General features: G+C 46.1%; 1 protein-coding gene across 5 annotated transcripts in view; it reads left to right on the top strand.

The window, feature by feature from the left end:
* The window catches only part of Grhl2 (grainyhead like transcription factor 2), a 133169-nt gene that overhangs the window by 109821 nt on the left and 6701 nt on the right, over positions 1-16647 (top strand). For 4 of the 5 annotated variants that reach the window (XM_076911273.1, XM_076911274.1, XM_076911271.1 and 1 more), the window contains 2 exons: positions 5508-5602; positions 8697-8782. In XM_076911273.1, the coding sequence (XP_076767388.1) occupies positions 5508-5602; positions 8697-8782 (181 nt within the window). The remainder of the gene's footprint in view (positions 1-5507; positions 5603-8696; positions 8783-16647) is intronic. The other variant, XM_076911272.1, reaches the window with a different exon arrangement.

Consider the following 16647-nt stretch of genomic DNA (forward strand, 5'->3'; position numbering starts at 1 on the left):
AGCCGGACAGTCTCAGCTTTTAGAATGTAAAGGGAGGACAGCTGTACTTTGGCCTGTGTTGTTGGGACAACTGAGTGTGCTGGCTTGGCTGCGTTACATTTAGGTCTGTGCAAAGCAGACCGTGGGCACAACCAGGGCCAGAGGTCAAAGTTGTTCCAAACCTCTGCCAGCTTGAGATTGCCCTTTGATATGTCATTTAGGGTTTCAGCCCCTTGAATAACGTACGGTCTTTTCTTTTTTGGACACCCCCCCCCAGCCCCCAAGTGTGCTTTCCAAATCTTCTCATGGGCTCTCATTCTAAATACATTAACAGTTGAGCTTGTCATAGCAGCTTCTCTCCGATGAACAGCTTTTGACTTCTGTCCGTTGGCTCTGGCTCTGCTCTCTGGAGAAGCCTTCTCCTCCCTCAGCATTCAAACTTTTCTTCCCTGCAATTGCTCTTAGTTAAAATATCGCTTTATCTTCATTTCCCTCGTGGGAGACTACTAAATTTAAACAAACAAAATGCATATCGTCGTTTTGCCTCTGTGCATGTCTGTGTGTCAGCTGCATGCCTGTTGCCCATGAAGACCAGAAAAGAGCATTGGGTCCCTGGAACTGGAGTTACAGATGATAGTGAGCTTCCCTATGAATGCTGGGAATTGAACCCAGGTTTTCAGCCAGCTATCTCCAGCTAGACCTCTAAGGTTGTTTGTTTGTTTGTTTGTTTGTTTATATCTTCTGAAAATTGGTTTTCAGAATAATTGTGTTTAGGACTACATGAATTACAGGTTATACTGGGAACTCTCTTATAAGCTAGATGCTGTATTTTTCTCTTAAAGCAAGTTAAAACTACATTCATTCTCCAATATTTATTTTATGCTCATTGTTTGCATTCACTGTATATCTAACATCCATAGTCAGACCTAGGCCTCCTTTTCTTATGTAAGACTCTTCATAGCTGGTCAAGGAAGTCGATAGCACATGATGCTGATCTCCTTCCTTGAGCAAAAGTGACACGAGGGTCAGATCTTTCTTGCTGGTGATAGTAATGGTGGGGTCCCTGGCTGGCTTAGCATGCACTATGTAGACCAGGCTGGTCTTGAACTCACAGAGATCTACCTACATCTTTCTCCTGAGTGCTGGTATTAAAGGCCACCACACCCAGCCCAATCACCAATTTTGAATAGTTTTCAATAGTTTAAAAACCTCCAGTGAAGACTGACAACACATGGTACATGTGTAAAGAATGTTTTCCTGCCGGGTGGTGGTGCCACACCCCTTTAATCCCAGCACTTTGGAGGCAGATGCAGGAGGGTTTCTGAGTTCAAGGCCAGCCTGGTCTACAGAGTGAGTTCCAGGACAGCCAAGGCTACACAGAGAAAAACCCTGTCTTGAAAAACCAAAAAACAAACAAACAAAAAGAATGTTTTTCTGAAACACAACTGTATTATGTTAGTTCCTTTATGTGTTGCCTATGGTTTCTTTGATGACACAGCAGCAGAACTGAGTGGTTGCAACAGGAATCTGGAATCTGAAAGACCTAAATGTTGTTGGGACCTTCTCAGACGAAAGCTGCCACCTTCCATCTCACAGGAATTCATTAAACAACTTTGCTATGGCTGAAACTTGTCCAGGATGGAACCTCTAAAATTAGTTGTAAATTCTCTAAGTATTGATTAGAAAATCAAGCATAGTGGCTCATACCTATAATCCCAGAAATCAGGGAGCTGAGGCAGGAGGATCAAAAGTTTGAGACCAGCCTAGGCTGACTACACAGTAAATATTCCCATCTCAATGCCCAAAACAATTAGTTTCTTCTTTTTATCTTGAAATAGAAATAATTAAATTTCAATGGTTGGAACAAACAGAAATAATTAGACCTATGAATTCTAATCTTTAAATCACATATTTTATAAGAGACAGCATGGCGTCGTGAAAAGGATGTTGGCTTTGAGCTCAGGAAACCCAGTCTGTCATCTGGACTGCCCTGTATCCACACGAGACCTCATGCCAGCCTCTGGGTCCCTGGCCTCAGTATTCAGGTCTATACTGAGGACACTGTAGCAGGCTATCCTACAGATCTCCTATTGTCCCCCGGCACTTAGCATTTCTCTTCATGGTGTTCCTGAGTGAGACAGAGCTCCTGGGAAGCCTTAGAAGAATGTGAAGAGCCTGTGCTGGCCCAGTGTCTCATCTCAGCCTATGCTTTGCAAGCTGACTAAGGCCAAGTGGCCAGTGACCTACCTGTGACTCCTTTGGCCGAGTCTCTCTGTCAGAGGTGCCTGTGTTGTTGAATAGTGATCTATTCCAAGACCTACGTCACATACTTTCATACATCTTCTGCTTGAGCAATGTGGGCAGTCATGGTGCCTCCATTACGCATGGTGGGTACTTGGGTATTGCTATATGTAAAAGTAACAGTACTCCCTGGGTAACAGCACTCCCGGGGTACCTGGGTACTCAGTGCTTTTGCATGTATCCTGTCCATGATTTCTCTCAGATTTCCCATTATCTGCTATTGACAGTGAGGAAAAAGGCTTTGAGGATGAAGAAGCTTCTTCAATGTCATCTAGCTGGCACATGATAGAAGCAGGGGTGAACCAGTGCCTACCCACAATTCCCAGCACTCACCCTTTTGTCCCTGTTGCCCAGTCGCCTTAGTTCTTAACCTATGGCTGTAGAGAAGGCAGGCAGGTGGGGACAGATCCTACAGTTTAGCTCTCTGACCTTCACAGAGGCCCTGCTTCTTTTTATCTTATGAGCGATCCTGGCAGAGCAGACAGATCTCTGAGCTCCGAGGACACCGTGTGTTCACCCAGCCCTGAGGAGGTACCCTCTTCAGTGGCATTGTCACATCCGGCCCATGCTTTTCATCCCTGTGATTTTGACTTAGCTCCGTGTTTCACTGTGTGTGGTGCTAGAGAAGTTGGTAAATGTGCCAGCAGTGCGGCCAAGTGTTTGGCTTGCTTCTCTGTTATCTCTTTGCCCTCTAGAAGTTTGACTCTAAGTCCCGGGTACCTTTGTAGCCTTAAGCCCTCATCTTGCTTCAGACCTAACACTGATCTAATGAATCTTAATGTCATTTGCTGATATCAAGGGTCTTGTTTACCTTGTGATCGATCCCGCAAGCTCCATGGCTGAATATGTTGCTGGCCACGGGTGTTTCTACCCGATGGACTGTGCAGTGGCGGTGAGGCCAGAGAGAGCAGTGCTCTGGTGCTCGCTGGCCTTTTTGAAAAGTGTCTTGTACTACACTGGGCACCGGAAGCCTATAACCTGCGCTGTTTTTATTAGAGAATGGGCAAGTCAGAGCTGCCTTGTTTGGTTTTGCTTGGAAAAATGAATGAAAGCATTGAATTCAGAACACATAAAACCGACTCCTACTGGGCTTATAGATTTGAAAGTGTAGGGAAGCATATGTGGTCTCCCAAGAGAAAGGTGGTTTATCTGAGATACTATTTTAATGACAGTCTCCTGTGGCTTGGAATAACGTGTTCCCAAAAAGTTAACTGAACTGGAAAAAATATAAGTGGATCTTGCTTGGTGAAGGAGTTTGACTCACTCAGCATGAGAAAGTGTCTGGTAGTATTTCAGGCTACTTACCAATTATTAGCTTAATGGCGCCTAGCTACTGTGTGGATGGATTTCTTTTCATCTCCTAGTTCTAAGTTCATGGTCACTTCGGTTCCCAGATGAGACAGAGAACCAGGACCTGCTGTTACGACACAGCAGAAGGCAAGACAGAGGGAGTAGTGTTCTAAGTTCATTACCGCCTTCAGATGGGACTTGAGGTTTAGATTTTTTTTTTCTTCGCTGCTTTCATTGTTTGACAGACAGAGGAATATAGTAAGAGAGCTGGCTGTTGACTTCATTCCCCACCCTGACAGCACCTCCGATTGCGGTTACCTCAAAGGCGGCACAGGTGAATAGCCTTTCCCTGTTAGCTGGATCACCCTGTGTAAGGCCGACAGCACCTTTGAGCCTTCTGTCGTTGTGGACACAAGGACTAAGATTGTGCTTGTTCAGCTGGCTCGGGGTGCTCAGGAGTGTGCTTCGAAGCTTGGACTGGTATTAAGGAACTTGATGGGCTGAGCCCCTCTGTGGAGGTAAATTAAGCACCATTGCTTTAGTGATGTAAGCTACCAGCATGACTAGAAATGTTTCTGGACTGGACCACAGGTCGTGTGCCTTGTGCTTTTATAACCTGGATTTCTGCTAACCTGACCTGGGATGTGACGAGTGACTCTCTGGCAGAAAGTCCGTTTGGGAGTCACAGGGTCTTGTGCTATCTGCAAGACTGGGGTTAATACAGTGTCCATCTCCCATGTAAGACGATGCATTAATTGAACTGTTTGCCCTGGATGGAAAGCCTAGTCTTCTTCACATTTCTCTCCCTTAAGCCTCTCCAGTCTGTGGTCCTCGTCATCTTCATTGTCTTGGTCTAGCACCTTCATGCTGGTTACCTTGCGTCCCCAACACCCACTGAATTCTCTTGAGAGCCTCTTTTAAATTTTTATTATTTTAAATCACATGTATGTTGCCTGTGAGTGTGTTCACATGCTAGCAAGTGTTCATGGAGGTGACATACATTGGAGCCTTTGGAGCTGGAGTTACAGAAAGCTGAACCACCTGACATGGGTGTTAGGAACTTAAGTCTGGTCCTCTGCAAGACCAATGTACAATCTTTACTGCTGAGCTGTCTCTCCAGCCTCCTTTTAAATTTTATTAAATTAATTAATTTTATTTGACACATAATATTTGTACTTATTTATAGGGCAAGGTATGATCATTTGACAGTGTGTGTAGTGTGTAATGATCAACTTGGCATAATTAATATTTCCAGCTCCTCAAATATTGTCATTTCTGTGTCAACAGCCTCCTTTTAAAGATAAGGAGACTAATGTCCATGGACGTTGAGAAACATGTCCACATTTGTACAGTAAGAAACTCTAAAACAGGAATTCTAAGTCAATTGAGGTAGTCTGACCCCTGAGGTCCTGTACTAACAATTATGCTAAGTGATCTGCCAGATGATGCTTCCTGGGCCAGACAGTCCCCAGAGAAAGCACCGTTTTCCACAGACCCACCTGAGATCTGTGAGGCTGAGATTAAATCTCCACTTCTGATTTCTCTTCCTCTCAAACAGTCCTTCCCTTTCCATGGTGCATCTGGACGTAGGGACTTTGTAAGCAAATGCACAACTGTCAGAACCGAGCCACAGAGACTGCTCAGGGATCAACACCACTGTCTTCCAGGCTGCAGTCTTCTGTGAGAAGAGGGAGGGACAGGAGGTTGGGTTGAACCTCTCACTGTAGCAGTTAGGACAGTCCCCAACAGAGGTCTCTTGGGTGGCCTGTGTCATGTCCTGCTGTGCTACAGGTAGCACACAGGATAGCCAGGCCTCAGATGGACGTGAAGGGGCTGCTGTGACTCTGACAGAGGGTGGGGGATGGGGGGCAGGCACTCTCTAGCTGAGAACACCCTTGCTGTGACTGCGTTTAATCACTTCTGCTCCTCTTCTCCAGTAGCAGTGTCCTCGTTAAACGGATGTTCAGGCCCATGGAAGAGGAGTTCGGTCCAACACCGTCTAAGCAGATTAAAGAAGAAAACGTAAAACGAGGTATCTCTCCATTCTGACCGCCACTGGCTTAAGTCAGGTTGTACTGGTGTGAAGGTTGGGGGGGGGGTCTTGTCAAGAACTCACTCCCTGTGACAGAGTCATTGCTAACCCTGTTGGGCTTGCTTTTCCTCACATTGGAGGTTACAGGCTTTCTGTTGTCTTGGGGGAATGGCTATTTGTTTCCCGACTCAGTTCAGAGCAGACTGGCTGTGTGTGTGTGTGTGTGTGTGTGTGTGTGTGTGTGTGTGTGTGTGTGTGACTGTGCCGTCTCCATGGACCAGCGATTCCGAATTATTCCATAGACAGAAACAATTAACAACAGGTCGGGCCCACCCATATGTGATGGTGGCTCCATGAATTTTAACCTCCATTCCTTGGTGTCTCCTCCTCCCTAACTTTACTTAGGGTTAGGGCAGAGTCACAGGGAAACCAAGAGTCACACTGGTGACTGGTGTGCAATTGTACCTGTCCTCCAAACTTATGGGCTGGGAGCCAGTCCAACAACTTTTCAGAGCGTGTAAAACTGCAACACCCACATTGCCACTAGAAATTGTCTTGGGCTGTAATTAAAAGTTAAGGTTTCTGAACCTTCAAAGACAGGCATGGAGGGCACTGTGACCTACAAGCAGTAAGCAATTTTCTGCTTTTCCTCCCCTCAAGAGGTTCTCTTTGGGGAAGGCTGGAGAAGTTACTGGGCCCTTTCTTGCTTGACACTCTGAGCCTGTACTCTGCTTTAGGGTCAATGGCGACTCCTGCTGGTCATTTGTCGGTTTCTTGAAGCCATCATTACTGGATGTTTTTCCTCTGTGGCCACTTGTCAGGACGACTGGGTCACAATCATTTAGGGGCTCCACAAGAGCCTGCCTGCCTTTGGCTGTATGGAGTCTGGAACGTTTGGTGGTTGTTTCTGCTGCATTTGGCAGGGTGATTATTATCGTTGCCACACCACAGAACAGAGCTAATGAAAACTGACTCTCTGGGCAAGCCCTCTAAGTGTGTGGAGCCCAGCACACCCTCCGGGATAGCTGTGATAGCTGTCGGCAAGCACAGCTGGAACTGCCCTGCCTGTCTCCCCCTCCTCCCCGCAAAAAAGAACCAACAGACTTGAGCACTTTCCAGCCACCCCCAAGCAACATCAAAGACAGCAGCTCGAACAGGGGCTATTTATAAGTAGTGCTCATTTTAATAGGATGTAATCGCGGGTTTCCCAACGGTCAGACGGATGGAAATTGCTTTTTCCACTCTTTTTGCTGTTGAGAGCTTCCGGAAGAAATCACAGAATTTCTAGCAAATAATAGCCATCAGCTATGTCTTCTTGAATTTAGTTTTCTTTATCTAGATATAACTGGAATCTGCGTCCTATATTTTTCCGTATATTGCTCACCTCTCTGTTTATGATGGCCTTTGGGTTGCTAGGTCGTTAACTGACATGCAGGCTATACAGTATTGCTTCAAGGGACTAAACTTGTAAGGTTTTGGTGATGCAGTCAGTCTACATGTTTAATTGGCACTTTTTATATTTGATAAAGAGAAAGCACTGCACTGCCCAAGTCTTTCTGTCTCCCTCCTCCCTGTTCCTTCCTCCCTCATATTTCAGCTGAACACTCACTGGCACAGAAGGGGGTTTGGGCAGAATCCCTGTCAATGTGGCCTTTATAAGCACAGATTTAAGAAAGCCTTTGGGATGAGGAAGGAGGGGAGGAGGAGGGGTTTGGGTTTAGCTGATTTCATTATCCAGTTCTGCTTTTGTTTTTCTGCAGATGGTGTTGGTAGCTGGGCTAACAGCAGGAGTGTTGTTGGGATGTAGCCTCATCACTGTTTTGGGGTTTCTTTGCTTATTTTTTTTGTCCTGGGCAGTTTTCCTTAGTGTGGACAGATGAGGGGCTTCAGCTTTTTCTTCCCTTGGAAGGGGAGTTATGCTTGCTGCTAGAGGACAGAAAGAGTAGTTATCCCTCTGGGGCTGCAGGACTCTACCTGAGTGATGGCGGCCAGTTGTTTCTCTGGGTGCTGACCTCCCAGCATGATCGAATAGTAGAAAGATACAGTGATCAGGAGAAGCAGTGCCAAGGGTGGCCATGTCTGTGAGGTCTAGCAGGTACATCTGAGCCTCCCTGAGGTCTGTTTACATAGCTCAGGATCTGCGGCCTCTGCCCATCCTTAGTTTGCACACTCTTCAATTCACAACTTTTACAGAGAAGGGAATAGAAAAGTTGTGCACCCACTTGAAGGTTCAGTAACCACAACTACTTTCTGGCGGCTTCTGTAGGGTGAAGACTGGGTCTTTATCTGTGTGCTGGGCCTACACCAAGCCTACCACATGAACCTTATTTCACAGACCTGGCAGGCAACCCTATGTGGTAGTTCCTAGTGTCCGACTCACAGATATCTAGGCATGGAGAGATTAAATCATTAGGGTCACAGCAGGGCCTGAGCTGGACTTACTCTCTAATCTGGGATTCTCCATACCCTAAGTTCTTCCTGGACTGTCCTAGGCGGTACCCCGTTACCTTTTCCAGGCCCGCGCACCTGAGGCTGTCTGCTGGTCGGTCTCACCCTTCTGATGACTTTCCTTTTAAGACAGCTGCTCCTACAGTCTTCACAACTCAGATCCTTGAGCCCCCACTTCTGGGCACTCTTCCTCACCTTACTGTGGCAGGACCTGGCTGGAAAGCATTGTCTCTTACTTTCCCTTCATTACTTTCTCAAGTCTGCCTGCCTCTCCTAGTGGACCACAAACTCCCTAAAGGCTGAGGTTGGGGTTAACTAGCTCTCTGTTGCAAGCTCAGCCCTTGGTATATACAGCCTATGGCGCCTTTGAGCCTTCAGTGGTAATTCACTGAGTGAGCAAAGATGCAGATATAAGTTACAGGAAAGAGTGGTCATAAAGAGACCACGTGCTCACCCCGAGAGACTCGAGTATGGATATAGATAGCCGCCATGAGAGCATTTATGTCCTAGTAGTCATTAGGCTGTTGGCAGAGCAGGTGATCTCAGCCTGACGCCCCATGTGACAGGAAGCAGAGAACAGGTGATGGCACATGACAGGAAGCAGTCCCAGGCCTCTGCTCACTCTGGTTCTTCCCTTCTCTTGCAGTGCTTTTATATGTGAGGAAGGAGAACGATGACGTGTTCGATGCTCTGATGCTGAAATCACCCACGGTGAAGGGCCTGATGGAAGCGGTAAGACACAAGCCCCCTGTAAACTCCAGGAGTCCTGCCCTGTTCACCCGGGCAGAACTTATTTAGTACAACGCAGCTACCAGGGTGGCTCCAGACTGAGCTTTTGAGAGAAAATGAAAAGTTAAGATGTTTGGGTCTCACCCACCTCTGGGTCAGAGCCTATGAGCATGTTCAGACAGACTCTTGGTTGGTCTCAGAGTCGGATGCTGTGGTGGAGGGGTAACGTGGGGTTTTTATTTATCTGTTTGCACAAAGCCAGATTAGGTGATTAGGTGCACGTGGCTTCCAAATATACACAAACCAAAACTACAAACCCAACACGCAATGGTAGCATATTCCAATGTGAGGAGGGCATGTTGGTTAAGGGGGAGGATGTGTTGCAGAACTCTGGTGGCTGGAATTGATTCTCGTCACTGACCTAGAGTAGGGTTGGTAATACAGCTGTAGGGAAACTTTTATCCACAAACTCTTGGCCCAGCTTTGATCGTGCCCTGGGGCTGAGCCGTGTTCTCTCGCTTGCCTCAGGTATGGCCGTGTAGTAGAACTACATTCTACTGTAATAAGGATTTTACATAAATAAGGATTTTACAGTGATGGAGACGCCAGCAGTGTCTCTTGCCTCTCCTGGTGACAGCTGGTCTGAGACAGGTTCTCATGAGACAACCTTTGGGCTCATGGCCAAACTGCAGCGTGTGAGGGAGTTGCTATGCATAGAGCCATACCATGCAGTCGCCTGCCAATCATCTGTACTTTCCGTTGGTGCCCATCCATGGTGGAATGTGTTATAAACCAGTACTTCATTCTTTCTTACAGCCAGCAGAGCAATTGTTAACTGTGTGGTTACAACATGTAGTTTTTCATTTATTCAGCCCACGGACTATTGTCTTTTTCCTTTGGGGATGCTGTTGTGGGTGCACTGCCATGAACATCTAGGGGCTAGTTTTTGTTTGGGTATTTGTCTCCAGTTCTTTGGGAGTATATACAGAGTAAAACTGGTCAGGAAGACACAAAATGCCATTTATTACATGTTTCAATGTGTCAGTAATATCCAGCATCGGTGACTTCATAGAGAGAAAGAAAGCGAGCGGTCGCCATGGGCTGGGGAGCAGGAGGTAGAGCCTGCTTGTCCCTTGGGACTGAGGGGTGCTTCAGAACCCGAGTGAACAGCTGTGAAACACTGAATGTGTTAGGACTGTCTATCCATCTACAGCTCTTACTGATCATCATGGGTGTGTGGTTGCAGTAGGTTTCATGTCCCCAGGTCATTCAGAGCAAGAGCAGCAATGTCATCCTCCCGAGAGCACAGAGGGAGGGCTTGGTAGCTTCTTGTCATGTCTTGACTTCTGTTCTACTTCTACACAGACCAGAAACAAACCAGAAGTAAATGAAAGCAAGGATATGGAACATACCCCTTATAACGAGACATTATTTTTCTTATTGTTTTGTTTCCAGACCAGGTTTCACTCTGTAGCCCCAGCCAGCCTATAATTCTTGTGTAAACAAGACTGGCCAGTATAATTCAGAGACCCGCCTGCCTCTGCCTCACGAGCACTGAGATTAAAGGCTATGTCACCAACACCACAGGGCTCTGATTTTATACTGATAAGGAACAGATATTACAAAAGGCCTAGAAGGGATGAGCCAGGATCCCCCACCCCCACCCCCACAGCGTTTCTCTGTGTGTAGACTTGGCTATGCTGGAACTTGCTCTGTAAACCAGGCTGACCTCGAACTTACAATAGAGATCCACTTGCCTCTGCCTCCCGACTGCCAACTGCAGAGATTGAAGATATGCCCGATTACCACCTGGCTGAACCAACATTTTTTTTTTTTTAATGACCTTGCAATTGCTAAAGGATGAACACATGGCCTACAAAAGCTTGTAAAATATTGAGATACCTTTGAACAGCATTGGCTATTTTCATACCCCATTTTGGCTTTTAAGAGCAGATGAAAGTGGTATTCATGGGACTGTCTGAAGGTTATTTCAAGTTTGTGCTTAGTCCTTCCTGCTGGAGATGCAGATTTTGCTGAGGATCTAAACTGATCTTGATGCTTGCTTCAGCTTCCCCAGCACTGGGATTATGGGATTGCAGGCACGTACCACTAGGCCTCACAGGAATCCATTTTTATTCAGTTCCTCGGGATATTCTTCGGGGTGGGTAGCACAGATCTAAACCAGGTCTGAACTGCTGTGCTATGCTGGGATCATCCTGCTCTTGGTCCTTGGTGTCTTCTGTTTCCTTCCAAAACATCTGGCCAGTTTTAAAAATGTTCTGCAGTGCTCACATTGCATTACTGTGGAACCAAAGGTCACCTCACTCTCCAACGGCAGCTCAGCCATGTAGGCCTACACTTCCCTCATCCCCCTCAAGGGGAGCTCCTCATACCCGCATTGTTTTGGTAGAAGGTGATAGCAGGCCCTGGCTAGTAAGTGCCCTCAGGGTTGCAAGGTGTGGTCAGCTTCCCTCAGTGGCTCCGGCAGAGTCTTCAGGCCATTCTGACTTCAGCTCCCCTTCCTTAAAGTCCCAACACTGAGAAAGGTGGTCAAGAAGAGCCCTTCAGGGCCCTCAGGAGATATGGGCTGGTAGTAAGCTATAAAATGGACCTTTATGGACTGTAGGGGCATCATGGAAGACCACAGAACTTCAGCATGTTATGAAGCTCGTCTTTTGAAGAACATTAGATCTGGCTAATGTAGTTCTAGCCTGAATTTATTTGGGTCTCTGTAAGGTAAGAAACTGGAATGTGGATCCTCTGAGGACGAGGACTTTTTATTGCATTCACATTTGCCAGTACGTGTTTGATATATTATATATTTTACATATATAACATTAATATGTATTCTTGTGTGTGGGTATAACATATAAATTATACACTTATCTTTCCATATCTAGAATCCGTTCCACAATACTCCATAGTACCAAACTCTTTTATATAAAATGGTATATTTCTATGATTTCTATACGTCCTTCCAAATGCTTTAAACTATACCTAGTTTACACTACCTAATGAATGTAAAAGCTATATAAATAGCAGTGTTTAGGAAATAATGACCAAAAGAATATCTGTACATTCAGTAGAACACACAACTTTTATGAAATACTTTTGGTTTTTGGTCAATTAGATCTGTGGGTGCTGGACCTGCAGTTACAGAAGGCAGACTGTGTGTGTGTGTGTGTGTGTGTGTAATTTATTTCTTAATATATTATTAATAGTGGCTTAAATATAGGTGATGTGTGTTTGTGCAAAATAATCCCACATAGGTAAATATGCAAATACTACCTCTTAGTGGTCAGGATTATAGCCTTTGGCCTCAGAAAACTTCTGTTCAAAATCTGGCAGTTATTTCTTATCAGCTAGGCAATGTTTCTTAGCCTGTTTTTCATTCCTAAAATGGGAACAGTATGATAATCTGGCTCCCAGGGCCATGGTGAGAACTGAGTAAGCCAGTGTCAGCAGGCACCTCTGGCCCCAGTGAGCCATGATGGCATCGGTTGTTTAGTTTAGTTTTGGCTGTTTTTTAGTAAACCAGGCTTTTGAGTATGAACCAGTGTCAGAAAACACATAGTGCTGTTTAGGTTCTGGCTTTTCCAATGCTCATTGTGTAAGAGGATGGAAAGTTACTTTGCATCACAAGTTCATTATATGGTAGACAGTAAGCTGCCCTTGTGAAGTGTCTGCCAAGGTGGGGGAGGGGGTGGGAATGTTGCCAGTGTCTCATCCAAAGTTCCTGAGCCAGGAGGAAGACACCTGCACCTGAGGGATGGACTTCATGGGTCACAGTTTGTCCAGTGTCCCACAGAAAGCTAGCCCTCAACACAAGATGGCAGTGTGACCCTTGGCCTTCATATTTTGTTTTGACTCAATTTCAGGATAATGCTGTCATTTAAAGTTTATTATTTTTTGTGACAACTAAAAGATTTGCAGGAAGATAAAAACTGGTCAAGTGTGGCTAGCAAACCTCTGTAGGAAGCCTCTTTAGGTAAGAGACATTGTTTGCCCCAGCCATCTCTGCCACTGTCGTTGGAGGAAAATGATTTTCTACAGTCACAAACAGCCCCACCCCCTACTAGGAACATAGTAGGGCTTACTTCTGTAGGCGGGCTCATTGAGCACCCCCACCCCACCCCCCCAGTTTCAAAGATGCTGTCTCAGAGCCCCAGTCACAGCCTTTGCTTCTCCCCCTCCTGCCCCTTCTCCCCCACCCCCCCCCACCCCCCCCAGATTTCCCGGGAGTGGCCGAGGAATCACACAAATAGGAAGTTCTTTGCTTGAACACTGATGTTTGAGAACCATGACCTGGTGTGAATCCTCGTGTGAACTGGTCCTGGTTCTTCCCCAAGATCTGTCTCCACAGAGTGGGAGCGAGGCCTCTCATTATCCACCATGGGGGGGCTAGATTCTTGCAATGTATTTTGAAGCTAAGGAATGCCCCCTAAGCCATTTCCTGAGTGTGCCTCTTTGGATGTGGAATTGGCTTGGCCACTTCTCCACTGGTCCCTGGTAGTTTGGGAAGACCAACCACTGTTGAGGAAGGAAGTTTTTAGAGCCAACAGACTTACAACTCCAAGAGTAGAAGTATGACCCCTGTAGCTCCCTGTGTGCCTGAAGTTAACCTCTGAGACAGGAGCACTTGCCTGATAGTCAGAGTCCCCTACTACATTTCCACATGGCCTCAGCATTACCTCTAAAATGGAGCCAGACACCCTGTGTGCTGGGGCTACTCTGTAGCTATAGACTGGGCTAGCCTCCATAGTGAGCCTGCTCCTGCTTCCCTGTCCAGATTCCCAGTCCTCAGCCATGTATTACTTGGGTATATGTGCACTGGTGTATAAAGGGCCTTGAAAAAAACCTTTTACTTATTTTAGCATGGTTTTTGGCTTTAGCAAACAAGGTGTTAGATGTCATTCAAATGTTTTTGAACAAAGCAAGTTTTAGCAGATTCTCCCTCAGCATCTCCCACTTCCTGTCTCCATCCTCTCTGGTAACTTCCTTTGTTTTTTTGTTCTTGTTTTTAGTAGTCTTTTTAAAATTTCTTTCTCTTTAAAGAAAATAATTATTGGCAGTGATGGGATGTGGGTTTGTCATCTAGAAAGAAGAGAACTGTGTTCCCTTCTTCCTGCAAGTGTGAACTGGCATTTGAGTCAGAAGGTGCCATACCAGGCAGACTCATGAATCGTTTATGGGTGATGACTGTTTCTGTAGCTCACACAGATTTCCTACAGCCTGTGAGCCAGATCATGTGATGGGTGGGGTAGCTCTGATAGCTAGAACAGGGTATGCTTACTTAAAATATAAAATAAAAACAGTTGTGTGTTGTGTGTGAGTGTGTATGTGCACGCATGTGTGGTTTTGTATGCAAGCATGGGCCATGGCATTTATGAGGGTCAGAGAACGACCTTGAGATCCCGTCTCGCCAGATTGAGCCAGGGTCAGTCTCCGGTTTGCTGCTCACACACTGTGCTACAGATCCATAGGCAGGTGGGTCAGCTGAGCAGGAGCCAGTCAGAAAACCAGTAAGCAACTGTCCTTTATGGCTCCTGCCTTACTTCCTGCTTGAGTTTGTTGACTCATAGACCGTTATTTGAAGTGTAAGCCGACATAAACTTTCTCCCCGAGTGGCTTTCGGCCAGCATGTTTTACCATGGCAACAGGAATGCAGAGCAGATCACCTGGCATAGCTAGTACTTGTTATATGTTCTTATGTCTTCTCCAGAAGAATGTACAGTTTAGAGGTGTTTGTCTCTTGTGGTCAGCTCTGTGTCCTCAGACCCTTGGGCACAAATGCTTGTCTGCTGTATTTGCCATCTGCAGAGTCTGCGCCATGCTGAGTGCTGCAGGCTTCTCACACACATTCTTTCATTAATTATCAGCATACCCTGTGTACATGGGATGGAAATGGCACCATTTTACAGATAAGGAAACTGAGGTTGGACAAGATAGGTGCCTCTTTCCCCAAGTTCGTCCCAAAATTCTAGAGCCACCCTAAGCTCTCAGCCAACTTAAATCTAGGTAGACAGATGTCCATATGCTAATATCTAAGACAAATAGACTGTGTAAGTCTCACAAAGAATGGGGGGAAAGAAGAATGAATAATAAGCATTTGGGCAAGAGGCAGGTTAGCATTGATCAGCCTAGTCTTGAGTTCAGATCCAGTTCTGTCCATCAGGAGTGGTATGACCTTGGACAGATGAAATGAGACTGATAATAATGTGAGCCATCCCATAAAGGGATGCCAGTCTTCTCAGAGGGTCACAGTAGTTAGTATGTGTGATGTTCAAAGGGGCATACTAGGAAGTAAATAATACACAGTGGCAGATCAGATGGCATCGTCTAAGTGTGGATATTTAAAGGCTCTCAACTGCCAGTCCAACGCAGCCTCCTGTAGGCGTCTCAGTAGCTCCTGGGTCCTGGATGGAGCCCAGATCTTGTGTTCTGAGCTCAAGATCTGACACAGACACAGCCTACCTGGTGTGTCTCATCACTCACCAGGACAGTTCCATAATGGCTGAAAGCCCCAAGTTGCCTCATATGAGACACAGCTCACAGAGTGTAAGCAAGTGTGGAGTTCCATGCACCCGACGTCGGACACACAGTGCTCGATCATTAGCCGCTTGCTGATGTGACGGCTACTACTGCCTCTGCTGCAGCTCTCCTTCCCAGCAGACCAGAGTGCGAAGATGCCTGTTGTCTAGTTCTGACATTTGTCAAGTGATTTATGAGCTGAAATGCATTTGTTCATGCTCTGGACAGTGGAGAGTCTAATTGCTGAAGAGAGAAGTGCCAGGAACGGATTCCTTTCTCTCAGAAAAGGGAGACTGAGCAGATGTAAGAATCTACTGCTGTTGAGTAAGCAAACATTCTCATTTTTCATTTATAGTTAAAAAAAAAATTGCAAGTGACACTAACCCAAGGTCAAACAGCCAAGTCTTGGAGGCTGTCTGAGAGAACAGTTAGGTGTCAATACTGTGGACCCCAGGGACCCCACACTCGCAGCAGGCACCCTGTAAGAAGGGCTGCTCTTCAGGGTGTCCTACCTTTTTGTTTCATGGATGCCTTTGGCAACTTGAGATCTTTAAGAACTGTGCTTTTAAGCATCTGCAGTGACGCATAGAATTACAAAGAAGCAATGAATTGTGATGGGCAGTCACTATGGTAATGGAGACTGTCTGTGAGATAGGAGTGGCCACTCCTCCACATCCAGTATGCGGCAGGGTAAGATGAAGCACACGGCATGCCGGATGAGAGCAATGCCATGACGTGCACGCAGATTCTTCTTATATAAAAGATGCATTGTATTATTTAAGTGTTTGTGCATTGCATCTGTGCTTTGTGCCAAGGAAGTCTCCATGCTGGGACTAGAACCCAGGTCCTTTGCAAGATGAAAAATGCTCTTGACCACTGAGCTAAATTCCAGCATGCCACGAAAATGTCCATGATCTCCAACACTAACAAACACGCTAGTCACTATATTAAAAAAAAACATAGACATCCGAGGTTCCAGTTTGAAGCTAGTTTAAATATGGATGGATGGATGCTGTGCTACCCCAGTTCTCCTGCACCTCCTTAAGTACCCGAAAATCTCAGATTAGGAAGCTGTAGTTTTGGCCAGCCGTGCTGAGGGAATAACTCAAGAAATAATAGTTTCCGAGGACCAGTCCTGTTCACTAGAACTCCAGGGAATAAGGAAGTGAGGTCACTCTTGAGAACTTCATCTTTTCAGCGGCCCGAGGGGCAGGACTAGTTAATCTTGGATCCTTCCCTCGATCCCTCCTTTCTTCTTTTTTTGGGTCTCATGGACCTACATCTTGCTCTGTAGAGGAGGATGGCCTTGAACCTGTGATAACTTGGAGTGCTGAGAT

This window comes from Arvicanthis niloticus, chromosome 13, assembly GCF_011762505.2.
Source record: "Arvicanthis niloticus isolate mArvNil1 chromosome 13, mArvNil1.pat.X, whole genome shotgun sequence".
Lineage (NCBI taxonomy): Eukaryota > Metazoa > Chordata > Mammalia > Rodentia > Muridae > Arvicanthis > Arvicanthis niloticus.